General features: G+C 38.1%; 1 protein-coding gene across 1 annotated transcript in view; it reads left to right on the top strand.

Annotated features, from left to right (window-relative positions):
• The window catches only part of trip4 (thyroid hormone receptor interactor 4), a 50393-nt gene that overhangs the window by 13744 nt on the left and 12117 nt on the right, over positions 1-24532 (top strand). The window contains 1 exon segment of the mRNA XM_056757260.1: positions 11285-11387. Coding sequence (XP_056613238.1) covers positions 11285-11387 — 103 coding nt within the window.

Raw genomic sequence — 24532 nt, forward strand, 5'->3', positions numbered from 1 at the left:
TAGCATATAACTGATAGTTCTTTAACAATGGAAGTCGATGATGGATATATTGGCCGATATGCAGTATCTTAATATTAATAAAAAATATTGTGCCTGAAACAAAAGGCAAAAGGTGGACAACTGATTTAAAAAATGTAACATACATTTATTGGCATATACAGATTTGGCATTGGCCGATAATATTTCGTAAACAAGGCAAAAAGGTTAAAAAGCAGTGCTGTGCCGTCAATATTGGATCTGATAGGAATGGCGCAGCAATCTTATGTGAGTAAAACATTTTTGTACTATGCGTCTCTATTGCTTTGTTAGAGATCGCTTGATGTGCCCTGAGCACTGTTCTCACGAGATAAGTATTACCTGGGGATCTCCAGTCATTTGTATTAATTGGTTAGGTTGTCTGTGATCTAAAGCCCGTGTGAATCGGGATCTCTGTGATTTTGCGGGCTCATATATAATTTTTCAAGGTTTATTTAATAATAGAATTTAATTTATCATGGAAACTCTTGTTACATTTGAGAACCGTGATCGCAATGATCTTTTGTCCGGTTCCTGATAACGGGTCTCAAATGCTGACAGGTACGGTCATATATCATTAAACACAATACACCTATAGCTATACAAACTTTACGCGAAGCCTTGCCATCACATCCGGGAAATAACTCAGTAAATTTGAGTAAAATCATCCCGTGCAAAAGCATTACATGAAACACTGATGTGGGGAGGTCATTTAAAAATCACAGGAGGTCTCACGATAATACTTTTGCTGTGCGAAAACTGTGATAGGTGCTAATGTGTAACCTAACGTTACGTCTCTAACCAAATTCACAGAAGGCTCCAACTACGCAAACTGCTGTCCAATCAAAGCAGTGGGCGTTTACTTTTAAATTCTTCAATGCGGCACGCCCATTAAAACCCAGCGTTTGTAGAGCTGGCCTCAAAACCCAGTTAGAAAATAGCCTATCATTTATTGATTTTTATGTTTTGGGATGAAATATCACGTGAATGTCATAAGTAGACCTCATACAACAATATAAAACAATAAACAAGCCCAGTTCATCACACCTTTAATAGATATATAAAGAATGAGAAAATGATTCTATTGAACAATTGTATATATTTTATTCACCTGCAGGTGGTATCGCAGATGTTGCTTGTTTACTTACCTGTAACTTGTATCAATGTTAAGGGAAAATTTAAATTGACTAGAGACTTCCAATGATTTGTCATTGCATTAAAGGGATAGTTCACCCTAAAATAAAAATTCTGTCATCATTTACTCACCCTCAAGTTGTTTCAAACCTGTATTTGTTTCTTTGTTCTGATGAATACAAAGAAAGACATTTGGAAGAATGTTAGGAATTTTCAGTTATCGGACATCATAGTAGAAAAAAATAAGAGATATTTTGAAGAATTTAGAAAAGCAAACAGTTATTGGTCACCTTTGACTACCATTTAAATTTTTCCTACTATGGTAGTCAATGATGCTCCAGAACGGAAAAATGCTACACTTCTTCCAAATATCTTTCTTTCTGTTCAGCAGAACAAAGAAATTCATACACATCGGGAACAACTTGAGGGCGAGTTAATGATGACAGAATTTTCATTTTTGGATGAACTATCCCTTTAAAGAGAGTGTTAACAGTTTCATGTCAATAATTTTTTTCTATAACATGAGCAAGAAACACTTGTGTGTTTTAAATTAGAGTTTCTATAAAGGCCTTGTGACTCAATGGTAGAAGGCATTACAGATTTTGAAATCTTCTTAAAAAGGCCATTTATTTAGTAATTAGCCTTCTGACCTCTCTATGTTTTAGTGTTAACAACAAATGTTGTTCTTTGTTTAACCTCATTGAAGTTTCTTTCACTCGCCCAGCTGAGTTTTCCCCACAGATCGCTTGTTATATGGTCGGTAAGGGGTCGGGCTTCCACTCACCCTCATGAATGGAGGCCGTGTGGAGTCCAGCAGGTGTTTGGCTGGCTCTGCTAAAGAGTTATGGGCCCGTCCCCCACCCAAGACCTCCATCACCAGTGGCAGGTGTCGGCCACGGCCGCTGAATCGAGGAGCTGTTAATGCGGCGACATACTCCTCCTTTATCCCGGCCAGCTTGCGGTAGGAAGCCAGAAGCTGTCAGTCAGAAAAAGGCATGTCGGGGGCGCACTGCAATGTAGCGCCGTAGGCATCTGTCTTCCTGACAGGCAGAGCTGAGAGACCTGCTGAGGGTGTCGTGGTCAGGGTGTACAAACCTCACTCTGGTATTCCTGTACGGATGTACCTCTCAGCCAACCCTGCACTGATGGATCAAAGCCACGGTGCCGCTTTCATCCTTCATCCTGTTTTTTGTCAGGGCTGTGGCTTTTACAGGAAATGATGTCACGCCCTCTTAAAACACTGTTTCTTCTCGTTCTTTTAAGAGACTCCCTAATGAACTGCCCTGTGCAACTGCTACTTGTTCTAAAGTTCCCCAGTTCAGCTGATGATGTTGTGGTCGATCCCTCTCTGCTCGTTCCCTGCTGTTCTCCCGGTCTGTTTAATGAGGTGTCGGTAGAGCCGGGGGTATACGGATGAAAGGAATCCTCTCGTGGCCAGTCGCGCTCCCTCCTATGGGACTTTATGGGAGCAACTGGAAGTTCACGGCTTCCAGGGGAGCTCAGTGGACACAGATGGGCTGTAGCCCAGAACCGCAATCAAAGCAAACTTTTCCGTCTGCTCACCGACACTCTCATAAACATATCTCTTACTTCCTTCAGAGACCTCGGTTCGACCGATACGGCGCTGTTGCCGGATGCTTGTTGACACGGGCTGTGTTGACAGACGTACTGCGATCTGAGGGGCTGATAAGATTTATTTCAAACATGCATTAGGTTTAACAGCAAATTTTTCGAGGAGCTTTGATCCAGATGGAAAGCAGATACTTTTATAATACTCCTGAGGGAAAACCAAGTTGTGATTTTTATTGGGTTTTGAGCTCTTTCAGAGGCTTGAGGTTTGCTGTGAGTTGTTTTCCTGCTTTAATGTTCCAGTGGAAAGCTGGTAAGAATGAGTAGTTTGGTTATACTGACTGCTGCCAGCACCTGTGTGACGTACCTGTTTGAAGAACATTGGTAACCAAACAACATTGGCCAACATTGACTTCCATTGAATGGCCACAAAACCACTGAAACATTTCTTAAAATAACTTCTTTTGTGCTCTTTTGTACATACAGGTTTGAATGAAATGAAGATGAAAAAGTGTTGTCAGAATTTTTGTTTTTGGAGAACCATCCCTTTAAAACTAGTCAGATCTCTTGTAATATCACACCAAGTATACAGACTTTCACTGCGTTGAAATGCCTTTTAAATTTTTAAGTGTGTTAGCATAATAGGTTGTTGTGTCTAGCTCTGAATCTAGTCGATTTCACAGGCTGTCTTGTTTTCTCATTGCTTGTGGTGTGTTCTCAGAGGTGAGGTCACGGGCGAAGCTCAAAGACCAGGAACTGAGCAAAACATTTGGCCTGCATAAATTTTACCGCCAAAATAAATGACCTCATAAAATCAATCATTGTTCAGCAATGCATCGTTTTTTCCATTTGCTAAAGCGTGTTTGTCTGTCGAATGCTAATATAGAAGCTGCGATTCAGCAAGCTCCTTTGGAAGCTTTGGTGTTATATTTGGCGCACAGGTTTTTTTCAGCAGGCACTCCATTCAGTTCCATAAATGAGGCCAATGTGTTACAGCCACGTATTTCGTACCCTGGCATGCTGCTGCCCAGCTGCTGCTAAAAGTTTCATCCAGCCACCGTTGCGAGTACATCACCTGTTCTGTATGCGTTAAGGCGAGCGTTTACCATCAGCGTGATTGACACAGTGGCAGCTTGTGAAGCGTTAATAGCTGGACATGAATTTTCTTGCGGCTGAGACATAAATTATGTAAAAGCACTAGTGGCAGTGTTGGACAGTGTTGTATAATTAATTTGTGCTCTAACTTGACACCAGTTGTGTTTGTGTGTGTGAAAAGTACTTTTAAATATTAATCACTGCAGATCTCTCTGCTGGAGAGAGACCAGCACTGACTTCCATTAATATAAAGATCTGTGTTCCTGAAAGATCAGTCTGTCTGGAATGACGTACAGTAGGCTCGCTACAGTTTTTAGATTTAGAGCTCACAATATATCAGGATCATCAATAACTGTCATAATATCGTATTTAATAACCATGAATATTGATAATACTACTCATATGATAAGATTGTAAATAACCCAGCACCAGTATCTGCTTAACACCATAGTAGTTGTTGGTTTTGCACCATTCTACATTAGGAGCTACATAGGGCTGTTCAAGGATTAATCGCATTCAGATTAAAAGTGTGTAAAATTATAACATTTATTTACTTTTATATTTTTTCTTAAATATATACAAATTATATTTGATTTAATATAAGAAATGCACAGACATATATTATGGTAACAAAAACCATTATTCTGGATGGGATTAATCACGATTAATCTTTAAACAGCCCTCAGCTACAATAGTTACAAATGTTCTCTCTACCCAAAAAAGAGGTAAAACAAATAAACAAAGTAAAATTTCCCTGGTTGACTGATTTATATTTTGACCCTGATAGATATCATACAATTTTCTAAATTATTTGTGGCTCAATAAACGTGTCGAGTAATCTGTTATTGTGTTTACTGTTGATTTAAATAAAAAAATGAATAAAGAAAATTGCATTCAGGGGTTTACTAGGGATGGACATTTGAATCAAAAATAATATTTGATATTCGCTGGGATTTATTCGAAAAAAATCTCACCCCTCCACTGCATGCACGCATATAGCCAAGTTATCATATATGCCGTGCAAGTTTACAGTGTGCGTAGCCTACGTAATGTTAGGGAGTGTGAGACTTTTTCAGTTGTCTGTTGACAGTTTAGGTGCGTTATTAGCAGCGCCACCCTCTGGTTATATGAACGAGTCATCAATATGTCATCAATGTAAATTGTTATTCTTTCATTTATACATCTTATTTTTTCATTTACAAATGTCCTTCGAAGATTTAAAAATACATAAATGTTTTTCAGGAAATATATTTTTTTTACACCAAAACCATTTTCGGAGCTTTCCACCCACCTGACTTTAAATGATTCGTGTTGACTTTGTGGGCAGCACTGAATGTTTCTTTCTATTGTGATAGTTGTGTATGAGTCTCTTGATTGTCCTCAATGTAAAAAGAGCAATCTCAAAATCATACTGTTACTGCTGGACATGAGTAAAATATGGAGAATAGCAAGGATCCTAAAACCGATCCCTGAGGTAATCCATAATTTACTTGCATTAGATCTGTCTGAGAAGTAAGATCTGAACCATTGTAGTGCCTGAACCTGAATAACGGTATAACTGTATAAACAATTGTGTTAATGTGTAAACCAAACTACATGACCCATTCAACTAAATGTTTATTTAATAAAATAAACATACAACAAAATTCAACAAATCTTCTATTTACTACAATGATTATACAATTAAATAATAATACAAATTAATATTAACATTAAATAAAATTAAAATTGTTATATTATTATTACATACTAGCCAAACACAGACTGGAAGTTAACTGCTGTCCCTGCGTGCGCGTCCGATGAAACAGTCTATAGCTTTTTAAATGTAGATTGCTTATAATGATAGTAACACATTGATAAACATGCATGGACATTGAAATATCTTCTTTACCCATTAGCTAGTCTGCTGGTAGATTTTGAAACGGTAAAATAGAAACACTTCTGTATATTTGCCGGGCAAACATTTACCTACATTGAACACCATAATATCAATCAGCTTCACAAATACGTCAGCTTGTTACTAAAAGTCGATTCAGTAGCTCGGAACGCAGTGTAATTTCACCTCTTTATGGCCTATTCACTGTTAACTGTCATGAAGCTGGAATGCTACTCAGGCATTTACCCAAATGGTCTCTGGCTTGCAGGCTTTTACGGCTTTTTTCTTGTTTTGTTTGTGAAAGACTGCTGAGCTTTAGATTTTCCAGCCAGTCTTGGGTTTGAGTTGGTGAAAACCGTCTGAAAATTGAGCATAAAAGCAGTGATTCTGACAGCCTGCTCTTTCTCTCTTATTCCCCTTCCCTTTTGAAGAGCCTCTTCTCTGTGCTCTCCTGCATCAGGGCGTCTCTGCAGATGAAGTCCCTTTATTTGGCCGAGATTGAGTGCGGTCATGCGGGCAGGCCCTATTACCCCTGCGCCACGGTGCAGGAGATTGCCTGCCTCGGATGTCTAATTGCGGACATCAGTTCGGAGGCTGTAGCTGTGCAGCGGCGAGCAGACAGCCGGTCTAGAATTCATTGCACCAGGCTGTCTTTGTTTAGGAAGTGGGGAGGCTTATAGACTGCGGTGTGCTCTGTCTGCCCAATAATCTTATAATGTTCCCTGGCAAGGGCCGCTCACCCTGTGCAGCCCTCTTCTACGCTGGACAAAATGAATCTCTCATCACAGCGCTTATTCCTGTGACACACTGGCAAAATCCCAGTGTAGTGAAAAGAAGAACTTTCCACTTATCTGGCACCTTGTCAGCAGATTGTTGTGGTTGCACACGCATTTTGCACTCGGCTGGTTTTGGAGTGTTTTTTAGCGGAGTACATGTGGGTGGTGTGATGCAGTGAATGTTTTTGTATCCTGCAAATTAAGCTGTCTGGACACCATTTGCTTGACTTTAAGGCCAAAAAACTGTAATGGATTTAACATTGACAACTTTTGCCATCTTTATTAAAAACATGAAATTGTGAGTTTATTTGTGCAGTTCTATTTACATAGGTTGAAACTTAACGTTATGAATCGGGGTAAGGTAAAGAGACAGTTTTGAGAGTTTAAAAAAGCAATGTGAAATGCTGTACATTTGAAGAGTTTATTGGCAAAAACATATAACTTACAAAATCATGTTTTTTAACTGTGCATTTTAAGTAATATAAATCAAACTACGGTTGTTTTGATTAAGTAACAATAACAAAAAAATACAGCTAACTAACACAATAAAAGACAAAAAAAAATCCTGTTTTGTGTTATGTCATCTTATTTTAATAAAAACTTGTGAGTTTTGAAAATAAACTCTTCATTTCTTGCACCTCTTAAATTCTTTACACATACTTTGCTTCCATGTATTTGCTGTAAAGCTTTGAGACAATGCAGTACACTCTTAAATATAAAGGTTCTTAAAAGGGCTTCACAGCGATGCTATAGAATAACCAATTTTGGTTCCACAAAGAAACCATTCAGTCAAAGGTTCTTTAAAGAACCATCTCTTTTCTCGGCACAAAGTTTTTTTAGTAACGGAGTAACTATTATATTTGAGTAACTATTACAATAGGGATGCACCAATACCTTTTTATTAAAGACCGAGTACGATTACCAATGTTTTTTCTGGTACTTGCCGATATCTATAACCGATGCCTGTTTAATGTACAATTATGTTAATAAACCAGTATCTTACTGATACTTTTTTTTATTTTGGTTTTTAGGTCCACTTAGATTAAAGTACTATTTTTAAATTAAGTAAAAAAATTCATGATAAGAAGCACAATTTTGTTAGCACATTTACTTCAGTTTACTAAAGTAAAAAATATTCTCTTTGGTCGAATTATAAAAAGTTCAAGGGTGTGGTGTGGTAAAATGTAAGTGTTCTTGTTCAAGTAACTTGAACGATTCGTGTGTCGTTCTAATTTCAATTCTGGATCAGATTTGCATCACTCTGTTTAATGACCGCCTACATTCCATTTGCCAGGCCGCGTGCGGTAGACAAATCAAAGCAGTCTAGACCATCTGACCAATCAGATCAGAGTAGGCTGAGAGAAAGGAGGGGATTAGACCGATGAATCGCCGAACTAATCATTTAAGAGACAGTTAAGAAGTGAGGTAGTAATAACCGCCTATTATTAGAAAGTGAAAGTGTTTTTACATCTTATAGGTGTAAAAAAAATTTTAAAGCTTAAAAATCACAAAATATTTACACTTTAAACAGAAAGGTTCTTCGTATGTTAAAGGTTCTTTATAGAACCATTTAGACAAAAAAGGTTATTCTATGGCATCCTGAAGCTCCTGTATTTTGAAAAGCGCAACATAATTTGATGGAAATTCATAACTATTTTACAAGGTGGCTAATCCGTATGAATTCATGATGTTATTTCTACATTTTGGTGATAGGGTTAGGGGAGAGGCTTCAGTATTGTATTTTTTCTAGTGATTGTACATCTTTGCACAATTCATACAAATCAGCCACCTGGTAAAAAATGTATGAATTCCCGTAAAATCAGGTTTGAAAAGCACCATATAAAAATCTTTTTATTTATTTGTTTATTTAACAAAGAGGTTTGTTGCAACTTTAAATCTCTCCTCTTTTAGCATCAGACTAGTGTGATAAATTCGCTATGAATAATGCTGATCTCTTAATATCATGTTTTGCTCTTATTTCAATTGTCATGATGTTCTGTAATAAACCACTGCAGGACAAAGATAGTGTCAGTAGAGATTAAGTTGTGTGTTTTACCCTTAATATTCCTTTAATGATTGATTTCCAGATTGTATCTTATCTAAGTGACACAACTGAAGGCTTTAGTGTAAGCTTTTATGTAGGAAGGACGCGGATGTGACATGCCTTTTCAATTAGCCGGGTATTGAAAGTATCTGGCGGGGGGAGGAGAGGACGGGCCTGTGCTGTTCTCCAGCATTAAATCAGAATTCCCCATTGAAGGATAAAAGGGAGATGTTTTTCATTCTATTCTTTGATCAGGGTTATTAGATTCTGAACATTAGCTGAACGTATCTCCCCTTTTGTAAGTGCATATTCACTTTGTTAAAACCTTTGGCTTGAATTTTAGATAAGATCCTTTGTTAAATGAAATACATGTTAACTGTTTACTTTGAGATAAACAGACGCTGTATGAATGATGGCTTATAAATAAAAAGATTGAGCTAGCTTGTAAAGAAAGCTATTTAAAGTATATTTAACCTAAAACGATGTACTCACCTGTATGCTGTTTTTTCAAGGAGATTCCTTGAGTTTATTTTTCCAAGTAGGCTAAACCCATATGATAGATTGTGTAAGACTGAATGCAAGTCATCTTTCCCTCCAGTGTGCTGTTAACGTTAGAACTGTTTTGTCTGTCTTGTCATGAGTGGTGACAATAAACTCTTGTTATATGAAATAAAAGAAAATGACGTTCCTGCTTTTGTATTCGTTGCAAAATAAATAACAGCGTACATGTTTAGACTGACATGAGGGTGAGTAAATAATGACAGTATTGTAATTTTTTGGGTGAAGTATTACTTTTAACAATAGCTCAATCTCCGTGTTGTTTAGTCTTTTGTTCGGTAATCCTCCCCCAGCCCATCACGCACCCTTTTAAATGGATCTCAGCCTACACGCTTAATCTGTGCTCTCTACACTTTATTTTCCCCCTACAATAGGTCAAAAATTGACACTTTTTCAATTCTAAATGTGTATTTATGGTGTAATTATAGCATTTGTATAGTGGCTTTCTGTTTGTTTAGTCTACTTTTTAAATTGTTTGTTAAGCAAGGTGGCATTTCAATTTCTAATCCGCTGGGACAATATTATGTTTAGGCCGTTGAAATAACATGTCTTTGCATTGTCCTGCGGTTTAGCACTCATAAAGTAACATTTGCTCATTGTAATATTGCAGTTTTTAATATGCCACATTCAACCGCTCCAAACACGTCAACATCTCCACCCCAATGTTCTATCCAAACTAGGCCATTGACCCTAGCCAAAGTCCGTTTACGGAAGTTTGATCACAATTAAGTAGCATATTTCCGATCAAGGATTAAACCTGATACCATAACTTTGGTTTGCTAAACTTAAATTGCGTTAAAAATCACCTTTTTTGAGGTCACTTAAGCTACTGCACATGCGCACAGGCTTTCAAGCACCTCACATAAGCCCCGCCCAAGACAATCATCAGTCTTTATCGACTGACAATTGGATCGTTCTACTGGAAGGCGAGGCTTTCTTTCTTTAGGGCGGCCACATTGAGCGTTGCATTCCTGTCTATTCATTGTAATGGCAGTGGCGCATCTTGTTATTATTATCCTTTCTTTGCCCTTGCCCGAATACCAATACTAAAAAATATATCACTTCCATATCGAAAATATGTATTTCACAGTCACTGCTATTCATTAAACACCATTTAGTTTTAGAAAGCATAGTATAGTAGTTATAAATATATATATTTTTTCATAAATAACTTCATCTTCATCTTTTGTCTTGTTGCATTGCGTTCATCAAACAAATTTCATTTTTTGGTTTTCAAAACCAGCACACAACATTGTCTATTTTTATATACTACAGTTGCTGTTTCACAGCCGGCTTCATGGATAGGCTTAAACTGTTCCAATATGGTGGATAATTTCTATATGTAGGCCTATAGAGGGTTTCATTGGAAACACGCGCCTGGCCCGTGTTTGGTAATAATATAACAATTTATTTTATATGAATTCATGTTCATATTTTATTGTATATTAAATGTTTTCCTTTAAATGAAGACTACTCAACAGTTATTGATTCTTGGTGGAGGTCTACCGGAGGTTTGGTTCACATAACATTTGTCTATGTTGTTGCTGCTGCTGAAACGTCTATAGAAATAGCCGCTAATGTAGCATCTGTTCCGCTTTCCACAAGGCTATATAAAGGGTGGTTTAAAAATGTAAACTTATAAACTTACAGTATCTAAATATATTCCCTGACAGATATCGTTACATTTCAACCATTTATCCTTTTCCAGTTTTGCTATTGGGTTTAAAAAGTCAAAGACGCACAGCTATAATGTACAGTAACATTTTCCCCATAGCATTTCAATCAGATATGTGGGTGTATCACAAGTATCACAATCCAGCAGTAGATTTGTTCACATCTCCTGTAAAACAACTCAAGTATGCAAAGGGACCTCATATCAGCTGAGCTCTTAAAAGCCCAGATTTTGTCAACCTCTCTGCTGGTTTCAGTGTGTGGGGGTGGGGTTTGGGGGAAGGTAATTGTGTTGTGGAAAGCCTGTGCTTCCTGAATGTCCTGATACAATCATAGCGGTCTCTGATGGCAGAGAGGAAATAAGTTGACCCGCGCCTTTCCCCGACAGATTAAATAGATGTCACTTTTCTTATGAAAGTGCCAGTCAATTTCGTTTCTCCTGTGTGCAGCCTATCAATTACCGTGAACGAGAAGCCTTTCAGAGCCGCCGCGCTCTCCGTGCGCGCTAACCGAGCACATCTCATTGTTTCCTCTCTCTCTTTTCAGTGTCCCCAGATCTGCAAGGAGTCGACTTCTCCATTCGTCTTCATTTGCTCCAACCCCCAGGAGCTGGTGGTGAAATTTCCCATGAAAGGGAAACACAAGATTTGTAAGTGCTGCCGCCTCTTCATGCTCCGGCTGCGCTCTCATATTCACGTTTAAACACATGCACACTCATGTAAGGGAACAGAGCTGAGAGATCTGTCTGATAATGTAAGATTGTATTCTCGTTCTGCAGTCGTATTTATTACAGTCAGTCAAAGATAATTGATGGGTTTAGCTTTAAATGCTTTGTGTGTTTGTTTCTATAGCAGGATTTAGCTTGCTTGATCTTGATAATAATCAGGGACACAGGGTCAAGACCTTAATGGAATAGTTTACCCCAAAAATAAAAAATGTCCTGATCATGTACTCACCCTGATGTCATTCAAACCTGTGTATGACTCCTTCTGTGGAACACAAAAGAAGATATTTTAAGAAATATCCCTGTGTTTTTGTGTCCAAACAATGGAAATCCAATATTGTTTGGTCACCAACATTCTTCAAAATATCTTCTTTTGGGTTCTGCACAAGAAAGAAAGTCAAGATTTGGAATGACATGGGAATAAATAAAGGTACAGCTCAGCCAAAAAAAATTCTGTCTTCATTTATTCACCTTCTATTTGTTCCAAATTTGTGTAAATTTCTTTGAACACAGAGAAAGATATTCGGACGAATGCTTGTAACCCAACAGTTCTTGGCCACCATTGACCGCTACCATTGTAAATTTTCCTACGTTGGTAGTCAATGGTGTCCAAGAACTCTTTGGTCACAAGCATTCTTCCAAATATCTTTCTCTGTGTTCAACCAGACAAATAAATAAATGTATACAGGTTTGATACTACAGAGAGAAACTCATGACAGAACATTCATTTTGGGGTGAACTATCCCTTTAAATGATTAAAGAATTTTTATTTTGGGGGAACTGTACCTTTAAGTAGTGGGGTGTCCAGATAGATTCAGATTTTTGGCTCTTGATGTAACCAATCCTTGGCAGAGGTTGTTTGATTCTCTTTATCTATTCATTCTTCAAAACTTTATTTGACCCTAGTGACATCAAAGCATTTCAGTTTACTTCTCAGATACCATCTTTGATATTTCAGATAGTGTTTGAATAAAAGCGTCTACCAATTGCATGAATGTAAATGTAACCTGCTTAACCTCTCAGATAAAAATGTTCTGTCAATTCCAAACTTCAAGAATGGTAATGTGAGAGTTCTTGGGTGGAAACCATTCTTGACAAGCATGGTTGATTGCTCTTACAAGTGCGCTGCCTGCTCGCCGTTCAGGTTCTTTTGTTTTCACATAAAAGAACCACAAAGCCAGGCCCTCAAAAGCGATGGCTGCCTCTGACATTCAGAGCCTGCTCCATTCTCCAGCAGCTTTTCATATCGTAATGGAGAATTTTATATCCATTTTGACCTTGCGTCTAGTCAGCGTTGGTCATTCATTTTCATTCTCTCCTAAGCTCCCGGAGATCTCAGGAGAAACGACCTCTGTGAACTCCTCGCGGGATGAGTGGGGGAGGAGATGGGGGCTTGATAAGCTGGTGGGGGAGTTAAGAATCAGCGGTAACCGCAGTGGTGTCCTGCCCTTTACCTCTTCATTGCTTTTACCTGCTTCGTTCAACACAAGGGTCAAGGTGGCATCATCGTCGTCTTGTACATAAAGCCCAAACAACCTTCCCCTTGTTTTTTTGCTCCACTAGCGGAGACGTATGGATTAACAGTCACAAAAAATGCTTACGATGTCCATGCTTTTACAGAAAACGGACTCGTGTAGCAGCAAACCATCCATCTCCGCTTTGGTCGGTTAAATAGCTGACATTATACATTTTGATTCTGATGTTTCATTACAACAGAATTCTCATACATTGTTTAAATTGATTGAATTGAAAGCCGTGTGAGTTTCTGCTTATAAAGCGCTTGAATCTTCTATCCTGTCATCTAATCTGCCGACTGAAGGTCATTCTCGCAGCTGACTGTGGGAACTATCAGACATTTCCTGATGAGTGGCTTCAGCCATGTGTGAATATTGCAGGTTCACATCAGTGATTCTGTTACATGTCAGACTTTAAAGGGCTAAAGGTTGTTTCTTCCTTCTTTATCTGATTCAATATGCCTTCAATGTTCAAACAAGCAAGCAGAATGCATTTGAAACTAGTGCCTAGAAAAGTGACTTCAATTAGATCATTTTTTATGAAAGGAATCCTGCTTAACATAGATTACCCAACAGTTTTTGGTAAAAAAAAAAATATATATAAATATATACACATACACAAACATATATTTGTTTTTTACTGGTGACTCAAGTCTATTTGAGGAAATCTTGTGTGGTTATTTATTTGACTTTCTGCCTAAAGTCTGGTCCTCTTTGCAGATTTTTCTTTCCAAGATCCTTCTATTTAGGTAGAAAGAGACTATTTGCCAGTAAAGTGATCCTTCACACTTGTTTTTACGTTACTTTGTCCAGAATATATACTGATTATTTCAACTTGGAAACAATGTGAAATATACAGTTTTGTACAAGATGGCATGTATTGTCATAAAGCTATACAAATAATTAAAGGTACCGTAGGCAATATTGGATAGGCTAGCAATATATGGCCCGATTCATAGGGATGGGTATCGTTAAAATTGTATCGATATTGATACCGATAGCGATACCGGTACTTATCAATACCTTTATAGATACTACGCTCTATAATTTGATGCAAAATCATATGATGTGAAAGATGTTAAACATTTTAAGTTTCTTTATTAAAGCCAAGCTTTAGAACTGCAGTTTACAAATGCCTCTGAGCAAACAGAAAATGCCACATAGCAAAACGTGTGTGTGTTCCTTAGCATAGCACTTACGGCACTTAACATGTGCATAGGAGCACATCATAATGTAATTCAACATATTTACTTAACATCACTATGGTTATTTGGCTGGTAGACCGTATTTCTTTTTTCCTTTCTGGTTTTAGGTCCACATAAATTTAAGTTCTATTTTCGCAGAAAGTAATATTTTTTTATAATTATATATACTATTTTTTATAATTCACACTTTTATAAAACACATTTACTTGAATTCACTAAAGGCAGTAAATATACTCCGTGGCCGAATTATTAAAAAACAATGTTATAACTTGTTCTCAAATAAAGGAATTTTAATTTGATCGGTTTCCACAAAGGGGTGTTTGACGGAAGCTTCATCGTTGTGTAACGCGGACGCTGAAACCTCCACAAGCTCAACTATGCCACTCTTTCACTCATAAACACACAAAACAAGCAGATAACAAATACATTGTGGAAATCATATGGCCCTAGGTACCACACATACGTCGAGCAAACTTCGGCCATTCGGACATCATTCAGGGATGGAAAATGACAGGCAGCAGTAGCAGCTTCTAATTCGCCATTTAACACCCGAAAACTCAAGAGATAAACAACGCAAGGATCAATAACCGTATCGTTTGTCATGAAGCTTATCGATACTCTGGTATCGACCCAATTATGTACCGGTCCAAAATAGTAGCGGTTCTCGGTACCTATCCCTACCGATTCACATTTCGCGTCCAAAATGCAAGCCACTCCTCTTTCTATCTTCTATTGACACTCTGAAAAGTTTACGTTTTCCAACTTGATGTGTCACGACCATGTCGCCCCGTATTTGCCTTTGTCTGCTTTTAAAATAACGAATATGCGCACGGAAAAGGCGCAAAATGTGAATCGGGCCTAACACTGTGTTCTGACCAAACGCGACTTTGCTCTTTGTTAATCGCGGGAAAAGTTTGTTATTTTCGCATGAGTGGAAATGTTTAACTTGCGTGGAAGAACGCCTCAAACGCACCACCTAATTAGAGCCGATCGCGTCATTCGATTTGCGTCATTCGCACCACCTCCCGCGAGTTTGCGTCTTTGCATTGACTTGTATGTAATGTACTTGTGCCAAACGCTTAATTCACGTTTGGTGTGAACATAAAACGAACATTTTATTTAATTTTTTTTTTTTAAATTGAATAATGAAGGAAAAGCAGCCAATAAGAACACGGAATAGATGGGAACTCCTTTAATATTATTTAAAAAGCATCGCAGGGTGAGACCTCACAAAGCTGTTTCATAAAATGACAAGAAAAATTTCAGCAAATTCTAGTCAAAAGATGACTACACTGAAGATGATAAAAAAATTATATTTCTTAAATTACAACATAATTCCCATAGTTCCCTTTGTTTTATTTCATAATTTGGATGAGCTTATTATTATTCTAGTAATAGTAAAGTAAGTGTACAAATCTTGACCTGCATTTAGACTTCACACTTTATTTTGTGATTGCTATAAGAATGTGAAGATTCTTTAACCTCCAGCCAACAGTAAATGTTTCTGGAAAGAATTGCCTAACCTGCCTTTATATTATATTGGCTAATCTGATGACCGTAAGAGTGTAGTACAGTCAAATCCTAGATATTAACCTATTCCACAAAATTTTGCCAATTTTCCCATTCAGTCAGCGCTGAAATCTACGTAGGCACGAATATCCCCCGCTAGTTATCTCACCACCCACCAGTTAGCGTACTGAGAGGCTTCAGTAACCTAAGGACATGATCTTATGAGAACTTTCATCACTTTCTCTTTCTCCTGGCAGTGCCCTTGTTTCTACACTCCTGTCTCATTTATAGGGACAGCATAAAAAGAAGGATTTGATTTATTCATGGACTCTTTTCATATTCATGTCTTTTCCAGGGCTATCTGAGTGCGGTGGAATTTCTTGCTTCAACAACTGCTGGGATGCTCGGCAGAAATCAGGTTTCAAGTCTATTGAGTCTTAGGCTGGGGGAAGGGACGGTCGCATATTACCCAGGAAATGTGCAGCAGGCTTTAGAGGTGACGGACTGTGTTTATTACAGATCTGTCACACGGTTAATGGGCAGCTGGGAGCTGGATGCCTCACTCAATTTAAAGGGGAAGCGTGCATTGAACAACAGGACCACAGTGTTTAGGGGAGTGCATTCTGGGGTTTTTTTTAGCTCAAGGCGGTGACAATCATGCATAAAAATAGGTGAACAAATTTGGCCTGGAAAATAATTGTCCTAGATTACCAAAAATAATTGTAAGATGCCTAAGGGGCGATTCACATTTTGTGTCTTTTCCGTGGTTGCGACCCGCATACGGTGCGGTGCTCACATTTTTCAAGGTGCGTCGGCACCTCATCGAGATGGAAATAGTTCTACTTTAAAGAGTGCCGCGTACACACCGTGGGTCATTTGACTAGAGAAAGGGCGCGGTTTTCTGTGCGGTTTAAGAAGCGAAATTTGAATCAGGGCTATATGTGTTAGAATAGGCTTCATGTATGAGTAGTTATTTAACAGATGATTTTATCCAAATCAACAAAGCAGCGTTCATGCCACTTGCTCACATTTTAACAGAGCGCTGCATAAACAAAAGGTATGTGTACATAAAGAGAGAGTGGGGAATGGAGACAGGTAGTTTTACAGACCAAGTGAATAAACAGTTGAAGGTCCTGTGCAGTCAAGCGACGATCCAAGAATGCGGTTGGCATTTGACTGTGAATGGGAATAGACCGTGACTTATCTCCTCATTTTAAGCAGGGCCCCAGCCTGCCTGGCATAAAATGTAAATAGCGCAGCGTGACCCGGCTCTGGTTTACTTAGCTGAATTCATTTGAGGTTTATGCATCATGTATTGGATATGTACTGGAATAATTAGCCTGTCAGAAAAAGGTTAATGGGATGAGAAGTTAGGTTTAATATGTTTATCAGGATAGACTTTAAAGAGAAAGTTGACCCAGAAATTAAAGTTCTTTCATCATTTATTCATATTCATGTTGTTTTAAACATGTATGAGTTTCTTGGGCATTACATTACTCATTATTTTTTGAGGAACATTGGTATCCACACATCATTGGCCTCCATTGACTTCCATTGTATGGACACCAAACCACTGCCGCATTTCTCAAAATATCTTCCTTTGTGTGTCACGTATACAGGTTTTGAACAAAATAAGAGTGAATAAATGATGACAGAATTTTTATTTTTGGGTGAACTTCCCTGTAAAGATTGCTCCAAATTGCTCTGCACATTATACAAAGATAGTATTTTAAGTATTTTAAAGTTATTTTAATATAAAATATATATTTATTGTGTACCCTCCACACACACATTAAAGCTGCACCTCTGCGGTTTTAAGTGTTTTTTTATGTGATGGTCTGACATGGTGCTGCCCTCCATTAGTTAACAGTAATGACTGCTGTACATCGAAAGCCCGGTTTCTCCGAGAAGAAGGACGGAGAGTGTATGTGTGGGCTACCAGCTGCTCTCATGTTTCTCATGCTGTCTGAGGTTTAATTTTCCCACTGCAGCACATATGAATAATGATAGTAGTGTAAGAGCCGTCTCCTTTATCTTCATTTAATCCCAATATACACAACAGCCAACTGCAATAGCATTAGTGACAGAGAATCGAGTCCCGAACTGTACGATGGCAAAGATTACAAGGTCTCTTTCTGGCGTTGTCGAGCGTGTTTTACTGTCTCATCTGTCGACAAATACATCATCTACTTTGTTACTGGAAGCAGGAACTCTTGACTCTGTGCCCTCAGTGTCTGCCAAGATGCCCATTTAAGCTCCTGAAAAATTAATGCTTGGAAGATGGAGAATGAGGCGGGAGGAGATGAGTCTGGATGAGAGCGGAGATGCTGATCTCTGGTTACAGTTGTTGCAAATTTGCACCTTGAATCTTTAAGCAATCGTTGCAGAAGCTCTTGTTCAGACCGAAAGAAAATTTGATGTGAAAGGTGATGAGGTTTCTGCAGTTTGGGGGATCAATTTTTTTATTTGCCAAGCAGATTAAAAGGAGATTGTAAGTAAGATTTAAGGTACCTTTATGAAAATGGTGATATTGTTTAAATTGCTTTTTTCTTTCTCATTACTGATGTTTTACTGGGTAATTGCCTTAAAGCTTGAGGTAATGTTTTTCATAAGCAATTTATATTCATATTTCATAACGTTAACGCCTATACTGGATGAAAGTCTCTTCACATCCTGATAACAATAATTCAAGTGTTCTACATATAGAAAAAATTCTGTGGAAATATCATGGCCATAAAATGTTTGTCCAATCATTGCATTCGGTTTGTTGCGCTTACTGTATAGAGTCAGAGTATAGAGTATAGAGTATTTTTGTATGCAAAACCCGGAATCGAGTTTGAACTTCCGGATCCATCGCCCCAAAGTCAATGAGTACGGGCTTTTGTTTACATACCTAAAATAAGGTATGTGGTTAACAAAACCTCTTAATATAATTCTGTGACATGAAACAAACCAGTTGTGCCCTGCTTGTGGTTTTTAAAGCCTCATCTACTGTGTAAACGGCAGTTGCTAAGAAGTTGCTAAAAGCGACTACATCCTTTAGCGGAAAGATTAAACGTCATCACGCTTAAAAATACTGCATTAAAAATAATGCAACGTGGACACAAAGCTCTAAAAACGTGCATGGAGATTCATTCACGGAGTAATTACTTACCAGGGAACACGTTTTTAATCAAGTTTGAAGAAGTTAGCAGAGGCTTGTGGTGGTGACGTTGATATCGTGCGACTGTAGTGTAGTCTGTTTATAGCAGGGGTGTCAAACTCAGTTCCTGGAGGGCCGCAGCTCTGCACAGTTTAGCTCCTACCAGCTCTAAACCACACCTGCTTGGAAGTTTCTTATAATCCTGAAGATGTTGATTTGGTGAATCAGGTGTGTTTGATTAGGGTTGGAGCTAAACTGTGTAGAGCTGCGGCCCTCCAGGAACTGAATTTGACACCTGTGGTTTATAGTATCATGTTAGCTTTTTACTTCTGACAATTGTTTGGACTTCAAAAATAGCAATTATCGTGGTGATTTGTAAATATTATTGGTCACAGTTTATTTTAAGGTCCAATTCTCGCTACAAACCATTACTACAAATTTTGCCTCAATAAACTCCTAATTTGGTGCTTATTAATAGTAAGTAAGTATAATAGTTGTTAAGTTTTGCTATTGGGTAGGATTCGGGATGTAGAATAGGGGCATGCAGAATATGTCCTTTAACAGTACTAGTAAACCAATATTCTAATAATATGCATTCTGATAATATTCATAATATGCATGCTAATAAGCAACTTGGATCAGCAGTCAATTCTCTGCGCCGTTAACTGAGTTCTGTATATACTGTGGTAGGCTTATGCTTTTTGTTGTCCTTATGCTGTCCCAATTGCTTCCATTGTTTTCCCCATCTGTAAGTCGCTTTGGATAAAAGCGTTTGCTGAATGCATAAATGTAAATGTAAACTTGTTAATAGTAAGAATTGGTCCCTTTACTAAAGTGTTAGCATATTATCTTGATAGACAAAACGTGTAAAGATCATAAACACAGAGCTTATTTCTTGCGACCTTCCAAAATTCGTAGGCTATCGTTTAAAGGCAAAATTTTGATATGCTGTTTTTACATCCTGATAGCAACCACAAGGTTAAGTAAGAGTATATTTTTGTATCTTCTAAGCTCCAGGACCATAAAATGTTCCTCCATTCATTGCATTTGGAGGAGGCATGGCTGTGGAGGCTTTTTTACTCTCAAAGCTAGCTTGCTATCGCTAGTCTCTGAAAGTCTTGAATTATTTTTGTGTTGTCATGTCCTTTGTACTATTATGTTGTCCCACAAATGAATAAGACCTATTGACAGGAGGCGTGGCTTTGGAGAGCCTGGAAGACTCAGGATCTTTTTATGCTTTAAAAGCTGCCTTGCTATTGATAGCCTCTATGAATCGACCTTTCCTTGAAACAAAGGCAGGTACTTCTTTTAATAAATAATAAACATTATAGAAGTTGAATTGAATAAATGACTATATGTATATGCAGCTTGAAATTCAGTGATGTGTTTCCAACTGAATTGCGATGAATGTTTAATGTCACTTTTACATGTGTATCATGTTGATGTCAGTTTGGTTTATTCTCTTCAGCTATTTCTCAAATGCACATTGAGTTCAGTGCCAAACTGTTACATTTAATGTTTGCGGTCACAGCTGTGGTAAAACGCTCTGATGTTCCTGTGAAATGGCAGTCCATTGCATATGGCTTTTCTTCATGCTACGTTTCGATTCTGTCGAGTGTGAAAGGAGCTACAGAGAGTCCTCAAAGCCGTGTTGTGCTGCACTCTCAATGCCATGAATATTGCATTAACACATTCCCACCATATGCAGTCGAAGTGCCCTGGCTACTGCTGAAGTGCACTCAGCGAGCAGTTTAAGAGTCGCTGTCACGTGAGCTGCCGACAACAACAGGTCTATAACATGGACAAGCATATTATTGATTAGTAAAACGTGTGGATTTATAACATCTTGAATATCGACACCCAGGCCACAGTCTAACCACTTTAAATAATAAATTAAGCGTGACTGCTTTATTTTGTATTAAATCTCATTTTTCAGTGCCTTTCCTCCATTGTTTATGCTGTGTTTTGTCGGGAGCTTTAGTCTTGTTGTAGATCATCCGAGGAATAGTTGACCTGGTTAATGATCTCGATGTTACCATGCTCTAATTTTCATAACTTTTATTAGCTGGGGTTTTGACCCAGAGCACATCCCCTGCATTTGTTTTCAGAGCTCTGTAACTTCTCCTTAACTTTACGTCTTTTATTACACAACAATTTTCTTTCTATTACCAGAGATAATGTGCACTTATCTCTGAGCAGTCGGCTCTTTTGCTTTCCCTGAGCTCCACGCCTGCTTGATTCAAGGCTTCCTGAGGGACCATCTTTCACAAGAGACTCAGAGAATTACGTCTGCTCTCTCTGTTTGTTCCGCCGTGACGGTACGTTCACATTGATGTGCACCGAGACAGCAGCTAGAAATCATTGTGTCATCAACATGCACAAGGAGTTTCTACATGTGAACTTCTTTATTTAGCTTAATCTAAAACAATCTGTGCGTGATGTGATGAAATAAAAGTGCTTTTCTCTTCTGTGGTAATATGAGTTTTTGTCTTAAAGCGATAGTAAACCCAAAAATGATTTTTTTTCATGAATTACTCTCTTAAGAAGCAGTCACACTTGAATTTTTCCCTCCATTGACTTCCATTCATACCCATGCGAATGCGACCGACTGGAAACGCAAGCCTGTGCGGAAATATTCAGAATGTCGCTGTGTAGCAAAGTTCAAGTTTGGTAAACTCTGACCTGCCAGTTCGCGTCATTTGAGTGTGTGAGACCAATAGAAGATCAATCGTCATAGCGTGACCTCTCTCTACACAAAAATCCAAAATGGAGGAATCGCTCATTATAGCAGTGTCACATCATCCCGTTTTTTTCAACGCAACTTTAAATGATAATAAAAAAAACAAAAAAAAAGAGAAGCGGCTTGGGTTGCGTTGGGAATAGAAACAGGAGCAGATGGTAAAGTTTAAACAGTGGAACATGTAATTTTATGGGATTGTGCGTGTATGTACTTGATCAACTGTAGTGACTGTCCCGCACATTTTCTCAGCACTGTCCAAACGAATTTCGGATGTGCAAATTCAAGTGTGACCCCCACATTAGTCGTTCCAAACCTTTATACGTTTCTTTGTTTGGTTGAACACAGAGAAAGATATTTGGACAAATGGTTGTAACCATGCAGTTCTTGGCCACCATTGACTACCATAGTAAGGACAACAATAATTGTTTGGTTGTAAGCATTCTTACAAATATCTTCGGTCATCTTTTTGACTGAACTATCCCTTTAACTTTTCACAGTTCAAGAATCTTATATGGCTCACATTTGCAAAATTGCAGTTCTTTGTATTTAGTTATACATTGATATGTAATGAATCTTTAACGGTGTTCACAACTTGATCTCTATGAGGAATGTGTGCTTTTGTGTGCCCTGAGATCCGGCTGGAATTCCCCCAAAAGGCATAGGCAAACAAGACAAACGGTATTGCAGGCGTTCCCGTCCTCTAATTGGGCTTTCACTATCAAAGAGAAATCCTTTTTCAGCTCTCGGCTAGATTCTTTCCAGTAGTTGAAAGTGACTGGACGTGGTTTTCCATTTGAATCAGACCCATAATTGAAGCACGACAGAGGAGACTGAAAAGATGTCCTTGTTAAGCAATCAAATAGTGTTTTGAAGTGAGGATGCAGCCCCAGATCGTGACTGCAGTAATTAGAGAGCCGTTTGGTATATATTTGGAAACCTGCTCTGTTCTCTGGAGAGGAGGGCTGCTGCTGCTCTGCGTCAAATGTTCACATTTAAACTGGATTTCCTGCTTTAAACGCATTAGAGCCTGTAAAACCAAGAGCAAAGTGAGCCAGGGAAACAAAATTGTGTCGGAAATCAACCTGGAATTGTTGCCCTGAAAGTATTTACGCAGGATCACACAGATTTGCTGGCTTCAAACACATTAACATTCCACTCTTCTTGTTTCTTTCTGCGGTGGCTTTTGCTTCGATATCAACAGATCCACCTATATCAGTCATCTGTACGACTTCTGGACACATGACCCAAAAATGATATATCATTTAACTTAGTTTATTAATTTTAATCTGTTTGACAGCAATTTGTGGCATCCAGTTGATTAAAACAAAATGATTTTGTATTGTCTGTAATAACAAAGTGTTTATAGTTATAGTCTTACAGTTTGAGTCTTACAGTTCTTGGCCACCATTGACTAACATAGTAGGAACAGTGCTTTATAAATGTATTTGTTCTGTTAAACACAAAAGAAGATATTTTGAGGAATGTAGAAAAGCAAACCGTTCTAGGGCACTTATGACAACCTTTGTACTTTATGTTTCCTACTCTGGTATTCAATGGTGGCCAAAAACTGTTTTGGCACAAGCATTCTTCCAAATACCATTCTCTGTGTTCATAAGAAAAAAGACATGTATACAGATTTGAAACAACTTGAGGGTGAGTAAATGAAGATAGAATGTTTATTTTTGGGTGAACTGTCTCTTTTAGTTTTGTTCAATCTTTTAACTTTAAACTTAAAGTGATATTTCATCGGCAAAACACATTTTCCCCATGTTTTAATCACACTCAAGGCATCCTAACTGAATATGACTCTTCTTGAAGAATAATGCAGTCTGATTTATATTACCATGTATCCTTTTACTTCCAAGCGGTAGAATGGGAGTGAATGTGGGACAATTTTTTGAAGCTCCAAAAATGGCATCCATCGATCAAAGAACTGCTCGACACGGCTTAGAGGTCTTCTGAAGCGTATCGGTGCGTTTGTTTGAGAAAAGTATCCATATTGAGAGGGCTATTTACGTTGATGTCTAGCTTCCTTAGACCTCTCCTGCGCGTGAAAGTGAGGCTTGTTTTTCTGGCAAATGGCGTAGGCGAAAAGGTCCCGCCAGAAGAGATGGTGTCCTATTGGAACAGAACTAGCATTGGAACTTAAAACACATCGGCATAATTTTTCTGACATGAGCATTAATAGCCCTCTCAATATGAATATGGAGCAGTTCTTTGATCGAAGGATGAACTTTTTGGAGCTTCAAAAAATTCCCCCCAAGCTAAAAGGTTATGTGGTATTATAACTCTGACTACATTATTCTTCTAGAAGAAAGTCATATTCAGTTAAGATGCCTTTGGGGTGAGTAAAACATGGGGAAATATATCTCTAAGAAATAACTTGAATGCATTACTCCGATTATCTGCCTTAAGCATTTTTTTTTAACTCCCGATAACTCGCAAATAACACATTTATATTAATAGCCCTCTCAATATGGATATTTTTCATAAACAAACGCATCGATTCGCTTCAGAGGACCTTTGTTAAGACAACGGGGCCGTGTCAAGCAGTTCTTTGAACGATGGATGCACATTTTGGAGCTTCAAAAATTCCCCCCCATTCTACCGCTTAGAGCTAAAAGGTTATGTGGTCATATTCAGTTAGGATGCCTTGAGGGTGAGTAAAACATGGGGAACTTTAGTTTTGCCGGTGAAATATCTCTAAGAAAAACTTGAATGCATTACTCAGATTATCTCCCTTTAGCATTTTTTTTTAACTCCGATAACTCGCAGAGAAAAAAATTATATTAATAAACTGTTAATTATTTTAGCTTTAAGAACAACAAAAGCTTCACATTTCCACTTTTAGGTGGTCATCAGTTAAGTGAATTATTGTCAATGTGTTTTGGGGGTCCGAATGTATTGAAACATAGAAACATTTCTTACGTTTTTTTATGCTGTGAAAATTTGAGCGTGAA

This window comes from Triplophysa dalaica, chromosome 1 (genome assembly GCF_015846415.1).
Source record: "Triplophysa dalaica isolate WHDGS20190420 chromosome 1, ASM1584641v1, whole genome shotgun sequence".
NCBI lineage: Eukaryota > Metazoa > Chordata > Actinopteri > Cypriniformes > Nemacheilidae > Triplophysa > Triplophysa dalaica.